At 38.6% G+C, this 20,968-nt stretch overlaps 2 protein-coding genes across 2 annotated transcripts; one reads left to right on the forward strand and one right to left on the reverse strand.

Annotated features, from left to right (window-relative positions):
• Positions 1–2,527: 2,527 nt before the first annotated feature.
• miox (myo-inositol oxygenase) lies at positions 2,528–8,739 on the forward strand. Its single transcript, XM_017714688.2, has 10 exons — positions 2,528–2,744; positions 3,027–3,107; positions 3,212–3,292; positions 4,361–4,523; positions 4,736–4,803; positions 5,568–5,677; positions 6,201–6,268; positions 6,496–6,545; positions 6,694–6,806; positions 7,767–8,739. Exons 1-10 carry the CDS (start codon positions 2,727–2,729, stop codon positions 7,873–7,875), a joined length of 861 nt encoding a protein of 286 aa, XP_017570177.1. The 5' UTR covers positions 2,528–2,726; the 3' UTR covers positions 7,876–8,739.
• On the reverse strand, positions 8,686–20,002 carry lmf2a (lipase maturation factor 2a). Its single transcript, XM_017714564.2, has 14 exons — positions 19,766–20,002; positions 18,727–18,980; positions 18,123–18,151; positions 17,634–17,824; positions 16,917–17,095; positions 16,682–16,820; positions 16,332–16,466; positions 15,546–15,651; positions 13,741–13,837; positions 13,444–13,626; positions 12,064–12,232; positions 11,862–11,973; positions 11,584–11,692; positions 8,686–10,784 (listed from the first exon to the last, which is right to left on the reverse strand). Exons 1-14 carry the CDS (start codon positions 19,857–19,859, stop codon positions 10,317–10,319), a joined length of 2,265 nt encoding a protein of 754 aa, XP_017570053.2. The 5' UTR covers positions 19,860–20,002; the 3' UTR covers positions 8,686–10,316.
• Positions 20,003–20,968: the final 966 nt, after the last annotated feature.

Consider the following 20,968-nt stretch of genomic DNA (forward strand, 5'->3'; position numbering starts at 1 on the left):
TACAAGCTGAAGCTGCATTATGAGGCATACATCTATTATACATCTTTATGTACTAAGCTGTCATAATATTAAGGTTAGTGTGTAATGCAGGCATTTATAAAAAGAGTACCATAAACTGAAGTCAGTTGACAAATGATAACAGTTGTCATGTTTCATGTTCATCTTTCATGAATTACACAACACACTGCAAGTTAAAACATGAGATGCAATGCATCTAATCTTTTTGTGCCAAACATATTGAGAGAAGCAACTAAAACTGTGGCGCCAGAAATGTGTGGATTACATAAGGAACAGTTAAAAATAGGTGTATCTGGTAAAAGTGGCCACTAAATGAGATATATAGGTTATATGATATGTTACGAATGCATTTGTAAATACTATTTCTGCATGCATGTTGTCTTAACATTGAGCACTGCTCTAACTAAACTCTGTTCAAAAAGCCATTCAGAAATTTGAATGCAGTTAGACTGCCCTCTGGAGTCTGAATACTTCACTATATTCTACTCAAGCATAATAGCAAGAAGCACTGCAGGGAAAGCAAACTGCAAGCATTTGTGCCTTTTCATAAATGAATCAGCTATAAAACCCTTTTTACCACATCAAACCTCCCATGGAGCTGGACAGCCTTGCAAAAGCTACAAATGCACAAAAAAAGAACACATGGCAGAAAACATTACCTTCTCACCAGCTATAGTTGCATATGCTGAGATTGCAGGATATGCTAGTTAACAGTAAAAATACTAAGCAAAAATAACAGTGAAGAAGCCAAAGAAGGAATCAGAGGGCTGACTGTGAGTGTTAAAAATCAGCTCAGTGTTTACCTAAAACTAATTAAAAAAACAGAGTGAAAGAAAAAAGAAAGAGTGCAGGTTGTCAAACTTAGGTCATGGATGGCCAGACCTCTGCAGAGGTTAGTGTTTTAAAAGAGAGAATACTCGAATCTCTGCAGAACTGTGGCCTTCTGGGACCTGAGTTTGGCACTCCATTCTAGAGGGTGGGATGAATGCTTGATTTCTATATAGTATAAGTGTGTTGAATTTTGACCTCTCACTGTTTACTCAGCACCTCTGACATAGTGACACAATTACACTGCTGTCTCACCCCCCAAACCAGGAGCCAATAAAAAAAAGGGGTGTTACACAGACTCATACCCACCACCACACATACAGGGTCAAATCAAAATAGGAAATAACTAAAGGTATTTTGGGACACATCCAGAATTTAAATATTTTAGCTGAAGTTTCTTCAATGAGAAAAGGTACATTTTGTTAATCGCCATTCAGGGCTGATAACCTACGTCCATATTATCTGTATATGCTGTCCCATTTACCTGAATCCACACTATCATTTTAGTGCATTCACATTTTTAAGAGCTTAAAAGGAAATGCAACTGATTTTTCAGTTGACTTCTCTGTAACTTTCTGCATAATGATATCAATAAAATGCAAATAAAGTGATTCAGAGTGGTTTGATGTGAAATGCTCTGTTCTAGGGAAACTTGCCAAATTAGAAATGTTAACAGTGGAGGTGAAAGGAACCATAAGTCTCAAGTGTTTAATGCCTCTAAAAGCTACATCATATGACATTATTACACAAAATATTTATGAATACATTTAGAATATTTTTAAAGCACAGTCATGGCATGGAGGTACATGCAGGGTGTTGTAAGGCAAAACAGTCCCCAAAGAAAACTTATTTTTTCAGATTTACAGCAATTTTACCACTATCAATTAGAGCTACAACAAACTAACTTTTTAGCTCCATCACTTTAAAGAATTTTGTTCTTGAGGTTGCCATCACGCTGTTGTTAAAACTCTCCAGTGAGCAGCAATGTCAAAAAGGTCCTAGTGAGCGCAAGAAAGATGTGCAATGATGTCACCAACTAATTGACTATTAAATTAAATTAAAAACTAATTTGGACATTGATTTTAATCAACTACATCGAATAATCGTTGCACCCCTTTTATCAATATTACATATAAAAGATGAGTAGGTTCACCGGTCTGGACAGTAAATAAAATGGCTGTATTTGTGTTGTAGACATTATCAGTGAGTTTCTTTACAATTAACCACTCTGAATGACTTTGGTTACATCTAAGTGACTGAATTATGTGTAATTTTAAAAGAAAATCCCTTTAACAACTAAACTAGTATATTTAAGTACATTTTAAAATCGATAACTATGTGGTCAACATTTAAACTCCACCTGACTAAGCTGGGAGATACATGACTAAGGTGAATTATGGACAAAACAAGACAACACCACACATCACTTAAAATCCAAAGCAGCTTTAACCAGCACAAACACAAGCACACACGCAAAGTCTAGTAAAGCATTCATCAGACAATGAGTGAGTTGCAGTTAAAATGTCTCCTGAAACGCCTTAGTCACTCTAATGGTGCAGAGAATCCAGTCTGAGCTGGCTCTGCTTGAGGTAAAATCTTACCCCCAAATCCTGATGAACACAGCAAAGAGCTACAGAAATATGGAGGCAAACAGAACAAACACACACACACACACACACTCATAAACGCACGTACACAAACACATGTTCCAGCAAAAGTCTTTTCTCTGTAATTGAATGGAGGTTAAAGTGTCACTACTAGTCTCCCAAAACGTCCTGTGCGGTGTGTGAGTTCATAAATAGGGCAGTCGAGAAGAGAAATACAGAAACACAGCATCTCCTATCATCACAAACAGCAGCCTCAGAGAACCCAGCTTCAACATGAGGGTGATTAACCTGGTGAGTGGCTCTCTGCACTCTACATGTGCATTCATCTATCCATGTTCTTTTCTACTGAAGAAAGCAAGTAGAAGGTAATATGTCTTCAAGTAAAGGGGGGTTAGTTAAATGTTACAAAAAACATCCAAAAATCTATATCAAGTACCATACATACTTTGCAATACTTTGCATACATACTTCTATTCCATACTTACTATTCCAATAACATTACAGCTGTGACTGAGTTACCGCATTTTGCACTGGAAATGCAAATCATTGCCTCTGTCTTCTGTCCCATGTCAGGGTCCCGACCCTTCACTAGCATACCGTCCTGAGTACCCGCTACAAGAAGGCAAAGACAAATCTCAATTTAGAAACTTTGAGGTAAACTTCTCAAAGAATGAAAACTGCAAAAAGGTCTGAATATCAGTATTTTTCACAGCTTGTTAAAAATCTTTTTGCTGCCATTTTGTGCGTGTGTGAGACAGAGTGGGGATCTTTTTGAGCGTGTGTTCAACACATACAAACTGATGCACAAACATCAGACCCTGGACTTTGTCAAACAAAAGGTCAGTACGTAATCTTTCTTAAACAGTTACTCAAACACAAAACAAACAGTGCTATCTAGAATCAACGGCAGTAAACAAAGGGATTTCCTAAATGTCAGCAAATATATAAATGTATGTAATGTGTTTTTAAACACTGATTTAAATGCAGTAATATGTTTAAAATGCATGATATACATGATATATTATGTTTAAAACATGCTATATATATATATATATATATATATATATATATATATATGTATATATATTATGTGTTTTTAAACATGTAATTATTGCTTTTAAACCAGTGTTTGTCACTAGGTAACTGGTTATGGGGGCTAGGCAGATTGTAAGAATCAAATTTGCCTTCTGATTAATAAATTGTTGCTGTCCAAAAAATGTTTTATTTTCATTTTCTTCTACAAAATGTGGACACAGTAGCTGTCCTTTACATTGTGTCAGTGATCAATAGAAATACTCTAGAATAAAAAAGTCTTACATTAACAATTTTACATGTTTTTCTTTAGACAGTCATCATTTTGGGGATACCTTTCTTTAACAGAAATGAAATGAAGTTTGATCCATCTTAAAGGCACAGTACCAAAAGCAGACTGAATATAAAAAGAATTAAAGAGAGGTTGGAAAATGTCATTTTTTTCATACATTAAACCTGATAAAAGCTCATAAGCAAGTCTTAGGGGAAAAGATAGAATGCGAGGAAACTGTAGGCTATGGGATCTTTAAGAACAAAATGTGATCTCAGTCCGAATGAGACTTCAGTGATCTCCCCGACTCCTCCCATCTAACTTGTGTACGTCAATGTCTACGTCAAATGTTAATTATTTAAAAATAAATAAATAAATAAAATAATTATGACACATTTAAGCTTCAGAAAACCTTTGGGACAAATTCTGAAGCCTAATCATTTCCAATTCATGTAAACTTTCACATTCTGCTAATGATCTCAGGAAACTACTTAAAGTTCTTGTGAAACAGGATGTTTTATTACAAGAAAAAAGTAAACAAACAAAAAAGCACATTATATAATCGTTCTTTACGCCTGTCCTTAATCTCTGACCTCTGCTCCAGCATGCAGAATGGGCGGGCTGCACTCATTCTCGTATGACTGTGATGGAGAGTATTGACCGTCTGGACCAGCTAATCGATGAATCTGATCCTGATGTCGACTTCCCAAACTCTTTCCACGCCTTCCAAACTGCTGAGGGCATTCGCAGGGAGCACCCAGATAAGGGTGAGGGACTAGCAAGGCATTCACCCCACACTGCCATGCATGAACTTCAGGGAATCAGATGTTACAGTATTATTTACATAAGGTGCAAATCAATAATTCCATGAAAGGAGTGGTAGGGTGGTTTTAGTTTTAAGTTTTTAATAGTAAAAGCTTACATTTGCACTACACACAAAAGAACAATCATGCTAATTGCTCTTACTCTCTTTCTCCAGACTGGTTCCAGCTGGTAGGCCTGATCCACGACATTGGTAAAATCATGGCCCTCTGGGGAGAGCCACAGGTAGGTGACAGATTAACTGCACCAAGGTTGAGGAACGTGGGTCTGGAGGGCCAGATTTGGCTGTTCAAACACACTTAAATCAACTTTGCAGTTAACTGCCATGTTTAGTGGATGTGCTAGAGTAGCAACATCAGTAAACTGTCCCTCAGCTGGACTCGGCCCTCAGCCCCCCGCTCCTGTTCTACATAATAAAACATCAATTAAATTGGTGCAACAACACACAGACAGGTTTGGGATGTAAAGAGACAAAAGTATCTGTAATCAGTCCAAGTAATAAAAAGTAATTAAAAAAATACAATCTTTACTATTTCAGAATCAGTGCACTGCATATAGCAAACATACTTGTTAGGAAAACTTTAAAGAGGGCCTCAATTAAAGGCTTTTTTTTTTACAAACACTAAAGCTCATGCTAAAACCTGAGTAGACTGATAAATTGAAGTGATCAAGTTTTTCCTTTCAGCATTATTGAACCTTTTTCAGGGACATTCAAACTACTAATCTCCATGTCCTACTAGTGGACATGTTTGTGAGTTTAACACTAATATACTTAGGGTACTTATTATGTTTCAAAAAAAAAAAAGATTTTTCTGTGTTCCTTACCAAAATGTATTGTAAATGTATTCTGAATGTATTACTTTGTGTTGTAGTGAAATATGTTATGGAATACGTTTGAAAGTGTATTCAGTAATCACTACTTTTTCCAAATATGTTGCCCAATCTGGCCTACAGATGACTTCTTGATAGCCTGTTTGTGTATATTTAAGTGGGCAGTGGTTGGAGATACATACCCTGTAGGATGCCGCTTCCAGAACGCAATCGTTTTCAGAGAAACTACATTTGTGGACAATCCAGATGACAAGAACAGCAGCCTGAAGTAATAAATAACACTTACATACAAACTTACAAACTCACTCATCACTAAAGCACAGAGAATAATGATTTTCTTTTCTGATACTGATATTAGAAGTCTTCTGTACTTGGGGATATATTGACATGTACATGACATATAATGTGCAATATTTTCCATGTACATCTCTGCTAATGCTGCTGCTGATATATAATCGTTTATAAAATGTAAAAATTAGGACTAGATTATCCTGGATTAGCATTACAGAGAATGGAATGCAATGGAAACACATAATGATTACAAATACACTAAAGTAAATATGATACAGATATTTTATATTTCTTTATACAATATTGGAATTAACCATAAACATCTGTAATTAGAATTTTACACTTGTGTGTGTGGATTATCAAAAATGAGCCTCTCGACATTGAAGATTAACCTTAGGTCTTTGAATATAAATCAGAAAAACAGAATATAATCCAAGGTCATACAAATGCAATTTTGAACCTTTTACTCAGCTCCCAACCCACTGTCTTTTTTTCTACAGCACAGAATGTGGAATCTATGAAACTCACTGTGGTCTTGGTAATGTGCTGATGTCCTGGGGACATGATGGTGAGTACAGTGTACACATATACACAGATAGATGTCCAAGTGTCACCGTCTCACACATGACCCAATGGCATAAATAAAATGAGACTGCTGAGGTATTGGCTACCACCCTTTGTAAAACTGTATGCTGCAAAACAAAAAACAACAACAAAAAAAAATACTCCAATGCTGGAATTAACAATGATGACAAAGAAGATCTGATGAGCTAATGAACTGTTCATCTTCTGTAGAGTATCTGTACCAAGTGATGAAATTTAACAAGTGTCCCATCCCTGAGGAGGTCAGTGTTTAATCTTTCCTCAACTTACACACATGTGGCAATTCTGATCATTTTAGTAGATATTAATATCAAGCAACCCTTTTTACTGCAAAATGAGCTTTACCAATAGTTACCCATGTACCTATGCTCTGACATCCACTCCTCTCAGGGTCTGTACATGATACGGTTCCACTCGTTCTACCCCTGGCATACTCACGGAAACTACATGCACCTGTGCAATGAGAAAGATCTGAAGATGTTGCCCTGGGTCAAAGAGTTCAAGTATGCACTAAGTATTAGCTTTCTCACATACATATACATAATATATAAATTTGTCTATGTAAATGCTCAATATCTCAATTATTTAAACACACAATTTGAAGTTTATTCCAATAATGAGTTTGCACATGGTATTTTCCTTGAAAACAATAGTTTGTCAAAAATTTAATTAATACAATTTTCCCCAATAATACAGTTGTTCAGTTAAATGTTTCATGTTCTAAGATTGTTTCTTTAGTTTTGCAAAATTCAGGCTTCAAGATAGCTTATTATAGTGCACTACTCTGTATCATAGATGTCAAACTAGAGACCTTCTGGGCCAAAGTGCTGCAGAGATAATTAGCGCTTTCCCTCATTTAACACTCAGAATTAAATACATGAAGGTCTTGCTAATTACCTAATAAGCTGAATCAGGTGTGTTTAATGAGGCAATGTGCTGATGTCTGCAGTATTTTGGCTCACAAACATTGGAACGTGATACATGCTCCATGGCATGTTGTTTACTATTAACCATATAAGCAAACCATATAAGCAAACACTAAGATAACTTATAGGGCCCATATCCTATAATTGTCTTGTACTTTATTTTGCTCCTTTGGTCGACTCACAAAGCATGCAGTTTAATGCACCAAAAACTGGCATAATTCATTTTTACAAGACCATTTTCCGACCTGTCTTTATCTCTTAGAACTGAACAGGCTGTTTTTGTTATTGTATCTTTAAGACTGATTAGTAAATTATCCCTGTTCTGGCTGTCCTTTATTGTGCCTCATTCAAAAAGCTGGAAAACTAAAGAGATAAACTGTGAATACTAAACATGTCTTAGCAAATCATCTATATCTGACTAATAAGGCAGGAATTGCAAAAATTTGCCACACTACCACTTGAAGCTAATAACGCTGTTAACACAAACACATAAATGATGAGCCGTATACTAAAGTGACAATGTGTTTTCCTCTACAGCAAGTTTGATTTATACACTAAAAGCACGGATCTGCCGGACGTGGAGCAGCTGAAGCCGTATTATCAGTCTCTCATTGACAAGTACTGTCCGGGAGTACTGTCCTGGTGAACACACACCGTGGCCTGACCAGCAGTATCTCTGTGTACATGCACACAAAGTGATGCAGGCTTCTTCTGCACATAGATAAACCAATGTTGATTTGAGCTCTCACAGAACAGTGCTTGCTTAAGGAAGACATCTCAGAATTATGGCAAAGTTTGAATAAGCTTTAAACTAAATGAAAGTCTGCTAATCTGAACTGACATAATAGTAAGACTACTGTATTCCTCTGTCCTACTGTTTAAAAGACTTGTTTTAGTAGCTCATTTTGTCTATATTTGATGGAGTTATCACAATTAGTGCCTTTTCAGCCTGTTTATAACCTCTATACTGTGTGCTGATGTGTAATGGGCATTCTAAGCACATTCGTCATCCTTTCACTATGCTGATGTGTAATTGGGTCTAGTGAATGTACTGCACTCTGGGTCTAAGGCTCACTTCCTCAAAACCTACATCACTCTCCCTCTATGACACCTGCTGCTTTGCTGCCTATCATCACCACCACCACCATCTGAAAGATACAGGGGACACAGACTGGATGGACATACAGTGGACCAAAGATTTGAACGTCTACATTACACACCTTTCTCCCATCCGCTCTTCTCCTTTTCTGTGTTTCTATTTTCTCCTGAATTCTTTTTTTCCTTTCTTAATTTCACGTTCCCTAACGTTTTCTTCTTCAAACTGAAAGGTACAAATCATGCTTTTAGAAAGAAAAAAACACTCAGAGCACTTTGAGTTATTTGCATCAGATTCGGTCAAAGGAACACTTTAACTGTAAAAGCTGACAGCAGTGAAAGATTTCAACTGTGCAATTAGTTCCTTTTTGAACCAAAAAAGATGGATGTTTTATTATAAATGATATAAAATGTGTTCCGATTCATATTTGTCTTTGAAAATACATCACAATAAAGGAGGAAAAGAAACAAGATGCAAACGTGCACAACTTCTGGGGATAAAAAAAAATAATAATAATGAGGGATTCAGGAGGCACATTAACAAGAAGCTGAAGAACTGAACATAAAAACAAACACAAACAAACACACAACTGCATTACCATTAGGATGAACAGCTAAGACGGCCCTAATGAACCTAAAGCACTGAGGGTCCAGAAAGTATGAATTGTTAGAAAACATTACAGCATAACTGCACATTGGCTGTGGCCAGGTCCTGAATTTTTTTAATGAGGTCAGAAACCTTCTGACTGGATCAGCAACAATCAACTGCAGATTTTAAGGCTAAACAATCATTTTTAATATCAAAATGGCAGTTTGAAAGAGTTCCATTTTCACTTTGCAAGGGCAGCAATTTTTATTCTGTTCTATAATACTAAATGCTAAAAATGGGAAAATTTCATCTTAAAATTAATTTAAGATTAACAGAGCTTGTGAACTGGCAGGCCTGCATATTACAGTCAGCATTAAAAAAAACAGATGTGCTGGTCTTCTAGAAAACAACCAAAAAATGCCTGAAAATGTATAGAAAATAATCGCACAAACATCACAATCACAACATTAGTCACAAAAATCACAATTCAATATTTTCCCCAAAATGTTCAGCCCTAGCAGAATCTACGGCACAGCCTTTTGTAGGTGTAATCCTGTTGGCCAGTCAACCGACAGGTTCAGAAACCCTGAAAGGCGGGAGCTAATAATGTAATGGGCCAGACTTCCAGTGTCAGGCAAAACAAGTCATTAAGCCAAATTGGTCAAGGTTTCTATCACAAATAAATAATAAAGTTTACACAGGAGTCATACGAGAATATATGCAGGTGTGCACAAAAGCTAAATTAAAATTATGTGATGTGGGTTCCTAACAGAGAAGCCTCAGTGTTTGACTACAACGGGCCACAATCAACAGCCTTTCTTTAAACACACACATGCACAAAAAGTCAAGTTTTAACTATTTAAATAGCCTATTAAATATTTGGAAAAAGCAAGTAGTGTGAAATTCCCTGTTCAGTATATAAAGTTTGGTGTAAGAGAGTGTACGGTATGTATGGATTTTAATAATTATCTTTTAATTGGTTTTGATATAGAAGACAACAAAGGATTTGATATGGATCTAACCTTATTCAACAACTACATTTAAGATCAATGGTTTACTCATCCTGCTGCTAAACACAGGGCAATCAGCTGTGTGAAGACCTTTTTGAAGCAGAATTTGACAGTTAAACCAGATAAGTTAAGCCCCAAATCAAGCCTATCCAGCAGAAGTGTGTTTTCCATTGGACATTCCTCCCTTTTGGCTGAAGTTATCGAGCTTTATTAAAATATGCCTCATGACTGTTCCTAAATGAGCGAGGATGTGTGCACATTATGACTGAAAGAGGCATTAACAAGTGCTGATGTTAAGGGGGAGGAGACAGTATAGCAGTAAGGACTGGGTATATCAACTTCTCCAGCAGAGATGGTTTATGAGTCCAACTACAGATGGAAATAGCACCAAGTTCATTTCCTTTTCCTAAGATGATCTGGCTCTTCATGATTTCCATTATTCTCATCACTCAGCACCTCCTCCTCCTCCCCGCCTTCCTCCTCCTCCTCCTCCTCCCCGCCTTCCTCCTCCTCCTCCTCCTCCTCCTCCCCACCTTCCTCCTCCTCCTCCTCCCTGCTTTCCTCCTTTTCTCTTTCTGCATCTTTTATTACTTTCACTTTCTCCTGTTTCTCATTCATTTTCTTTTTTTCCTCTTCTTCTTTCCCATCTGGCTGCTGTGGAGTGTATTTGGAGGCTGATCTCTGTGAGTGCAGCGGAGAGCGAGTGTGTGAGCGGAGAGAGTTGATCACACAGATTGTGACTGCTGAGCTGAAGAGTGTCCATAGTAACAGTGGGGTAGGCACGTCCCGCACATGCTCACCAACATGCTTCAACACACGAGGCAACCAAGCGTCTGATCCCCGCCGCACAGGAGGCTTATCCTGAAAAACACACAGAACACACTGCACAGAAACCACTACATACCAAATCTTATACACAACATAAAATCAGCAGAAATAACCTAAGAGTGTGTTCAAACAAGTTATGGCTGCCTTTCGCATCATGTAAACATTTCATGACCAATGGATTGACACGACATATAGAAATGGTCCAAAATTACTTGGAATAAAATCCTTATACATTAACACACGTTAAAGTTGTTTTTACAAATTTTTGTATTAAAAAGCTAATATGTACTCAAAGTCATTCAGAGAGGTTTGATGTGAAATGCTCCTACATACCTTCAGAATTGTTCATGTGGTAATGACAGTCTGAAGCATTTAAAGTCTCTAAAAGTTACCTCAGAGAAAGTTCATAAAAGGTTTCCTTACATAAATGCTGTATGATCACGGAGGCTTTTTGAGATCAGCTTTTATATTTGTATGTATTTTTTCAGATTTACCATTTTTTTAACATTACCATTTGCATATAAAAACTCAGAAGACACTCGTTGGTTCACTGATCATTCTGGACAGTAAACAAAATGGCTTTATTTGTGTTGCGATCCCTGGTTCCAATCACCACTGCATAGAAAATCCAAATCAGTACGTTTCTGTTGCATCATTTCACATTAAACCATTCTGAATGGTTGAACTATACAGAATTCTTTTGCAAACTGGTGGAATTTAAAAAACATTTTTTTCCTGTCCTGTCTTTATTTCAGAAACACAAGGTTATTAAAACATCGCTATAATTTTGAAGCTCAACTTTTAAGGAACCTCCTTCCTACTGTGTTCTCACCTTCAGACCGTGCTGTGAAAGCATGTGCTCCAAAAAAGCATTACCCAGATGGACAACAGGGTAAAACTCTTCTACATAAATCCTCCTCCACCATCTCTGTGGAAACGACCTATACAAACACAAACGCACTTGATAAGAACACTGATGTGTAGAGTGACTGAAAAGTATTATTAAACAGCCTGAAAAAAACTTACAGTACACATACTAAATTTTATCTTTTGTTAATCTGTCGTTAAATGGCTCCCAGCGATGTGTACTAGGTGGATGTGTTCACTCACCCATCCTCTTTGGGCTCCGTGTACCAGTATTTGTAGCGGTGAGCACGGATGTATGCTGGAGGTTGCTGACTGAACGGGTACTGAGACTCATCTGTTTGAATGAGTCTTATGACTGTTTAACACACAAAATGTAGCCATTCATACACAATTCCAATAAACTAGTTACCTACAACCTGTATAGCTTTCCTGTCAATCCCCTTACCATCCTTCTTGCCCTGCAGGAGTCGGTGGACAAGGCTGCTGAACCAGGGGCTTTGTGTGTGCGGCCCCAGTGCTGCAAACCACATCTGCCAGTCCAATCTAGGCTGGTGCGGAGTCACCACTGAGGGTGCTGCACTCACATTACCTGGTTTATACATAAACTCTATTTCCTGAAGAACAAAGGGAAAAGTGGTTTAGGACACTCATTCTAGCGAGCTATAAAAGTGACAGGAAGTCGATGATTAATGAAGCCATATTTCTGACATCAATGACAAGTGACTTGTTAACACTCTGTAACATGAAATATAAAACAGGGAAAAACTGAAAATTATTCACAACATGGTGAGCAAATCCAAATGAACTATTCCAAACAAACCAAAATCACCTATTCTTTTATTTCATTCCTACCTACAATTTTTTTAACTATTATTCCTACCCATCAATACCTAGTTGCCATAAACTGCTTTCTAAATCTGTGCCACCTGTCTTCAAATTATATGCTGAATAGTCGACAGCTAAAGCCCAGTCAGATAAGATTTGTTTTTCAAGGGGAAGTGGGGTAATGCCAGTTTTCCAAAGGATGTCTAATGTTTCTCACCAATTTGTATGGGATAAGAAGACTCAGGATAACTGACAGATGTGAGTGGATACTATTTTCGCACCACCTTTACTGCAAAAAAACTGCAAAGAAAATCTATTTATTTGCTAACCATTTACTTTGCTGCCTTAAGCGAAGGCGGCACATCATTAGTATCGCCATCAGGAACCAGGAATTCGCACCAGTCAACTTCAGCTCATAAAATCTGACTTTTTTTCTCCAATTCTGAATTACAGAATAAGAGTTGTATTTTAATTTATATAAACTGCACACGAGACAGGACAGTGAAGTTACATATCACCTTTTCACATGGCATATTTGTGACTACACTAAACTCACTGAGAAACACTGGTAAAAATTACATTAGCCCACCTCCTCGTGTAAGACTAATGCCATCTGAATAGGCCTTAAGACTGGCAGATTTGTTCCATGCCGCTTAATAAAGCGGCTTAAAATACAGACTGTACTTATGTAAATGCTAAAGGTTAAATACATAACACTGAATCCGGAGGACACCCTGCAAGTCTGAAGAGTTATATTTAGCACTCTAATTAAACATTAAACGTCAATGTTTTGGACATTTGCATTGCTTTTGTAATTTCAGAAGCTACAAAATGTAGAGCAAAAGAAAGGTCTGGTGACTTTATCTTCTAAATACATGTTTAAAAACCAGACAATTAGAATATACTGTAATTGTAAAAATCAGTTGGAGATTTCTTTAGAATATACACCTGCAGCAATTAAAACATTCCTTTGAGAAGTTTACATGGAGTTGGAACTGACCGTCCAAGTGCTGCCGTCCATGCTGCCTTCGATGACTACCTCTGGCCGTCCCCCAACTCCTGTCATCCTTCGGAAAAGCCCGTACGGGTTGACCAGCTGGTAACGGTCAGTCAGCTCAAAGGCTTTCCGCACACCGGGCCAGATATTACTGTTAGCCTCATACTCTATGTATGTGTAGGGAACCTGCACTCACAAACAAAAAGAAAAAAAAAATAAGAAAACCCCCCCAAAAAAACAACACACTATAAACATTACTACAAAAGATTTACAATCATGCAAGAGTATGGTGCTACTGACCAAACTAATGGCAAACATGGAGGCAGCAGCTGCAGCAAAGACTGCCCACTGCACAGTGCTCCACAGACGCAGGAATATACCCTTCACACATGCACTCCTGAAACACAGAGCAGGCAGAGCACTTAACACACACAAGCTTTCTGTACAGAAATGTTAATTTAACTGTCTCTTGTTTATTTAACTGTCACTTGGTAACACTCCAGCACTGCTGACAACGGAGCATGACCACAGCTCCAGTCTTCACTTTTTCCATCGGCTGCATTACAATGCCATCTGCAGGAGATGACCATCATGCCACAGACCATTGTGGGGAGTTTAACTACATGTAGAAAATCTAACTACACATTTATTGACACATTTCTGCACATCTATTCAGATGGAAATGGTTTAACAAGAGGAGGTGACGTAATGTAATTATTACTGGCATTTTTGTTAGTGATTTTAGTCCCATCTGAATGCGCCATGTCAGTAATTTTTTACCGTCAGTAAAGATTCCAGTGTCTTTTACCTTCTATAAAACGAAGTGTAAAAATAATGAGGTTACTTGAGCACTTACTTGTGCTCTTTACCATAGCTGAAATCAGCTACTTATTTAAATTTTCCCCATTTCCCCATTAAACTGTGTAGCAGTTATCATCATAATGCTTAAGGCACCAGAATGTAACTGCTGAACAATTTAAAGTTGAATTGGGAAATCTGAACAAAAAGGTGATAATAGGAAGCTGACTCCAGCCTCATTGTTCTCTGGGGCTAATAGAACTCAGAACATGTAAAAAAAATTATTAAAAATTGATTTTGTGTGTTGAAGTTCACTGTTGTGAATTTTCAAGCTAATGATGATGCTAATGTTGCACTGCATACACTTAAAATAGAAATGTAAATGGTTAAGGCAAACAAAATAATGGCTAAATTAAATGCTTTAACATCTTTTCTACTCTTTTCTGGAGTAAATGCAGAACGGAAATCAAGTAGGCACTCCCATCTCTGTCATTTAGACTGAGATTTCTTATACCAGGCGAATCGCTCGTAAATATTACAGATATCCTCAGGTAAACTGGCATTACTCCATCTCCCCACGGAAAACTAATCCTGACCAAATAGGGCTTTAGTTAAATGTTAATTAGCAACACTTCTGACACCACAAACATTACTATTATCATCATCATTAGTAGCCGTAGCAGCACTATAAATGCAGAAATGTATTTAATAAGCACTTTAGTGTTGGATTCAAGCAAGTAAAAACTTAGATTTACAGTGGAATTGCATGGGTCTCTTATAGCAGTGCTATATTTGCTAAACATGAGTAAAGTCAGGTGAGCGTAAACCAACAGAAAGCACGAATTCCATGATTTATTTGATGGCTCCATTAATTTCTTAAATCTACTATTATGCCATGAACGAATCAGGCAGATGGTGTACTTAGCCTACTATCAGTCTAAATTAGGATTAGAGTCAAGTACCAAGTTAGTTTCAGCTGCCTGCTTAATGTGCAGCATTCACGTCGTGTCTAATTTTGAAGTGTATTTTCAAGCTTCAGCCTAAGCTGACATTATGTTGGGTAAACAGCCACAGTGTCTGGTGAAGTAAATGTAAAAGTCAAATGTAAACCTTAAACCACTGAAGAATGAAGGGAAAAACATCCATGACATGCGTGATGGAATTAAAATATAAACATGACAGGCTGTATGAACCAGAACAGTACTTTGAGATCTCTGATGTAAGTATATCCCAAAGGGAGATTAATATAGCCCAATGCACTGAACATGAACAGTGCCATATTAAATGTAAAATAAGTTGCGACTCACCTAAACATGGCAGTGACAATCTCCCAGGTGAGAGAGAGAACCCCTATCCAAATACTGGGAACTGTGACCAACTTCAGAAACCCATTGAACTCATAATGTGTAAATGCTACAGTGGAAAAAACATACATACACAACTTATATATTTTGCATGATAAACCCTGTATAACCCAATCATGTAATAATTTCCCAATTATGTAATGCCAACCAAAAAAATTGCACTCACTTTACTCACAAATTCTAATAAAAAACACCATATAATATCTAGCGTAAAAATTTAATACAAGTAATGTAAGGTGTCTTACTCATCATGTAATAATATTTTTACTGATAATGTAGTGTCTTATGTAGTACCTTAACAACATTATTGTTGTTAGGAATTTATTACTCAATCAGATGTAATACTGTATTCCATCACTAAGAATTTATTATATTATTATTATTACCATCATCATCACAAGTCAATCCTATTTTTTTTAAATGGATGATGACGTTGAAACAGATGGTAAGTAGCACAATAGTTTGTTTGAGACTACCTGTCAGTCTAAGGCTGGAGTGGAGCATGCTGTGCTCTATGAGCTCTATTTTAGGAACTGTTGTGAACTGAAGAGAAGAAAAGGGTGCCCAAAATAATATTAAATAATGATGTAATACCTTGATAGGGAAGCAAGGATGTTCTGGGTTTTACTACGTTGTTGGGCAAGTTTTGCTTTATTGTTTTTTATGAACCACATAAAAAATGTAGTATAACTTTTGCTATATTCAAAAAAAGAAGACAAAAAAATCCACCTGTTTTAGAGGAGATGCTTTTCCTGTTCCATTCCACTTTCAAGTCAAAGTAGAGGATGGTCCAGTAGACAATTAGTCCATAAACAGCCACTTCCACCAGCAAACAAACCCATGACAAGGCTGTCTGCAACAATGCTGCAAAAGACAGTCAGTCAATCTTACAAAACACTCACACATTTATGAAGGCCAATTCTTCTTTAACTTGAACTTACACACTAAAAAAATCACTGGTTATGCACATCAGTTACATGAGTACACCACCTTCTTGCTTATACTTTGGTGTGGAAAATTTAAGAAGTAGGCATGTATAAGATAGATGGCAAATGCAACATAGCAGAGACAGATCATACTTCGCTCTTTCTGGGCTGTCCGTCTGCAGAGCCAGAAGTTCACATGCTGGTCATCCAACAGAGAAATGCACAATGTGATGGTCAGCAGATTGAAGAAGTTATAATTCCCTGTCAGGATAATAAGCACCTGCAATAAGACCTGTCCATGACACAAAGATATACATCACAATAAATATAGCAAATCAATCACAACACCTCAAAAAGCTGCAAGGCTGAGAAGGAAAACAACACTTACCTGCATATAGAAGGCAGTGAGTCTGTGTCTGCGAATAGGGCTGAAAAAAAGGAAAGGGACAGCGATCTCAATCACAAACGTGCCCACCACACTAAGTTTCTGGAACCAGACTGGCAACTGGTGAGCAAACCAGGCCAGAGGTGTGGGGATGCACTGTGTCTCGTAGTGATATGTCAATGCTGTGGATGTAGAGAGCACATAATATCAGAGGCACACACACTGGAAGACCTAGCATATACATATTTAGAACAATAACATGACAAACATTGCACTTTGGCCCCCCCAAGGCAAAAAGTTTATACAACCCTGGTCTTCAGGCTTAATCTGCCTCCTGTAAAAACCAACAATGTGCAATTTCTCCAATGTGTGAAAATGAACCCTTTCCCTTTGCAATGAATCCAGTGATTCCATCTCACATTTTCATGCTTGTACTCAGTGATTTTTGCAGACATCAGACATAAGCTCTGCCTGAACTGGACTCACAAATCTTACTTGCATTCTTAACATTTCTTAATCTCAAATCTTGATTGCATTCTGAACATTTTTTGTTAATGTTAAGAATACAATTAAGCAGCAAAGCAACTACTGTCTTAATGTAAAAGTAAGAATGCTGATCAGGGCTGTGACACTGCAATAATTGGACTAATTTTTATTTTTTCACCTAAAGATTATTAGACCACATTCATTTAGCGTGCTTTACGCACTCCACTCTCTCACCTGTGAGGCCCCACCAGGTGGGGCAGCGGCTGGTCAGCTTGACCACGCCCGAGGCAAACATTAGACGAAAGAGCAGCCAGCGCGTCAGCCAGAAGGTTATGTTGTCATGGAGGCTCACCCTCCGTCCCCAGGGCATGTTCATGGGTGCAATAACGATGGCCAGAAAGCCCACCTCCAACAGCAGATTATCCCTGAGTAAAGAAAGAAAGAAAGAAAGAAAGAAGAGAGAGAGAGACTCTGTTGGCTGTCTGTACGACATACTAAAAGTATTTAGTATCATCGTGTGTGTTGCAGACACACACATCATTTTGACGTGTATGTGATATGTATGACAGTGTAACTAGTGTCAAGTTTGTTTTGTATCCAAGTTACAGAGCAGCCACAGTGTCAAGGAAAGAACAGACACAAATGCTCACCACTGCTTAAACCATCCCAACACACACACACACACACACACACAGAAAAGATTCAAGTTGAACCTGTACTCACCACTGGAAGTATAGAAAGACTTGTCCCACCTGTAGAAAAAACATCATGAGAAAAGGCTATGCAAAAAGCCAGGAAAGTGCACTTAACAGTACTGTACCTGTGGCACACAACACCACACCAAGCTGTAGGCTAGTGCTTTCTAAGGTAAGTGATACTTTTTTGATCCCACAAAAATTCCACCTCCGCATTTAACCCATCCGTGAAGTGAAACACCACATACACACTAGGGGGCAGTGAGCACACTTGCCCGGAGCGGTGGGCAGCCCTATCCACGGCGCCCGGGGAGCAGTTGGGGGTTAGGTGTCTTGCTCAAGGACACCTCAGTCATGGACTGTCGGCCCTGGGGATCGAACCGGCAACCTTCTGGTCACAGGGCTGGCTCCCTAACCTCCAGCCCACGACTGCCCCCTAATTAACAGTCTAACAGTCATGTAATCCAACATCTCTGTGTTATCCTGCTCTGACACATCTAATTCAGCCAATGAAATACTTAATCACTAGCTAAGGAAAGCTGCACAAAATCAGTGCAGTGCAAGTAGCTACAGCAGTGGAGTTGGAAAGCGCAGTTGTAGGGTATGCTGTATCGTACTGAGTGACACTGTACCTGGTAGAGTGACAGGTAGAGCACCCACAGCACCAAGTAGACTCTGCAGTCTCGAAGGGCGGGTATGGCTGTAGCTGCCAGGCCCAGCAAAGCTCCAGCTAGACTGAGCAGCTCCATGCACTGCTGCGTGTCAAGACCAAGCTTGGGACCAAACCACAGCAGGGTGGGCAAGTCTCTCAACTGCTCCCACACACTTTTACCAGAGATCCTGAGCATCCATCGAGCCGGTAACACACCCTCATTGCCATAAAGCCCTGGGGGGGTATAAAGAGAACGCTGATAAGTCTATTAAACAGAAAACAAAACCACAACGTAAGCGTGCTAAAGATCTCTTTTTAACCTACAGGCTTTATTTTAATAAGCTGTTGTGTGGAATCGCACTGCATATGGAACCCAATTCAATAACAAAATAATAATATTTCATCCTTTTTAGCAAAACGGTACTTAAAGCACGGTCAGAGAGGAAATCTTAAACAGCCACAAAACAAGGATGCTGGACACGCATTTGGACCAACTTGCACACAGTCTTTCACTAAACCCATAGTAGCGAGGCTTATGGCGAATAAGCTGCCTTTAGCCTCGTTGTTTCAGTTTATTATCAGTCTTATATTAGGGCTTGATGGATTTAACAACTTGAATGATTTAGTACTACAAAATCCCTTAAACGTAAATGTTTAATTTAGCCCCCGTACTGTAAAGAAGAATATTCAGTCTTGAATCACTAGCACACCATATCTGGACTAACGTTAAGCGGTTAATGATGATGATGATCTTACTTTTCCTTAGAGATATTGTTAATGCTAGCTTGCCAGCCTAGTTAGCTAACTAAACCACTGCTTAAACTGACAACTGAACGTTTCATCGCGTCTAATCACTTGCATTTCTGCAACGGCTCTGGCGGGCTTCCTTCTGCTTTAGCCATACATAGAGAAGTAGCTGCCACGCTAGCAAGCTTTGCTTCAATTCAGTTCACTAGTCGTAGCTGTTTAGCTAAACTAAACTTCCAGCCACTGAAAGTTTTGCAGTAAGTAAATCTCACCTGGAATCTGCACGTAAATAGATGCAAAAGCAAACACATAGGTTGCAGATAGACACCACAGAAACATGTGTCTCGGTAATCTTGTTTCACCCATTTTCTACATAAATCACTACTCCTTTGCAGTCTGTGTATGTTTGGGTTGGAGGTGTCCAGCAGTCCAGCAGGAGCAGCAGCGCTGTGGGGGGAAAACGCTCCAGCAGACACGTCGCCCACTGAGCGTTAGGGAAGCAACAACTGGAAACGCCACTGCGCATGCGCCACTATGTATCGCCACAATCAGGCAAGACGACCTCTATGGGCAGGAGAGAGTTTCAGAAGATAAATCTCAGCTCCTTCTTCATACTTCGTTTAACACACAGCCTAGAAAATGTAAATTGAACACAGAGGCTTTTATTTTTCAGTGTGTAAGGAAGAGACCGCAGCCGGTGTTACACTCAGTTGGGTGAGTTCAGGAAAAGTGGGTGAAGTAAAGCTTCGCACTTCAATGGCCTGTTAATGGCAGCGGACTTTGGCTGTGTTCGACGGTAGCCCACTGACTCTGCCCCAAAAGTAGTACGTACTACACAGTTAGTGCGCAGTATGCTATTTTGAACACCGCCATTCAAATATAATCATGAAACTGTTGTCACCAGAGCCGGCTAATGACCAGCCTGGCCACTTCCTTTTCCCCTGTTATAACAAAAACAGGACCTGCTAATCAGCAGAGGGCGCTCGCGAGTGAGTCTTCAATGAATGGGAGTTAATGGAGCACAACGGCTAAAAACGAACAGTTAAAGTAGCTTCTAATCACTCATCCGGAAGGTTTCTTTAATTTTAGAGAGTAGAAGGATTTATTTCACAAAAGCAAAGAAATCCCACCTATATATTTCCTTTTTTTATACAGCATTTTTGGGCAGCAGAAGGCGGGCATTACCGCTAGAGCGTGATGATTGATTGGCGAGCGGAGCAGCTCATTGGCTGATCCCGCTCACTGACGTCATGACCATGGCGCCGTTTAAAAAGCTCTTAAAATATAACAGCGGTGTTAAAATGGTTTATGCTGTTCAGTGTTCAGGAAATTATTGTATTTTTTTGCATTAAAAATGTTTAAGCATTTCTAAACTATGATTTTGCTCAAATGCTCTGCTCCGTATCAACCCATTTATTTTGGACTCCCTCGGGAGCGCCCTCTAGCGTTTGAGGAAACCGGAAGACATTGCAGAG

Source organism: Pygocentrus nattereri, chromosome 7, assembly GCF_015220715.1.
Source record: "Pygocentrus nattereri isolate fPygNat1 chromosome 7, fPygNat1.pri, whole genome shotgun sequence".
Lineage (NCBI taxonomy): Eukaryota > Metazoa > Chordata > Actinopteri > Characiformes > Serrasalmidae > Pygocentrus > Pygocentrus nattereri.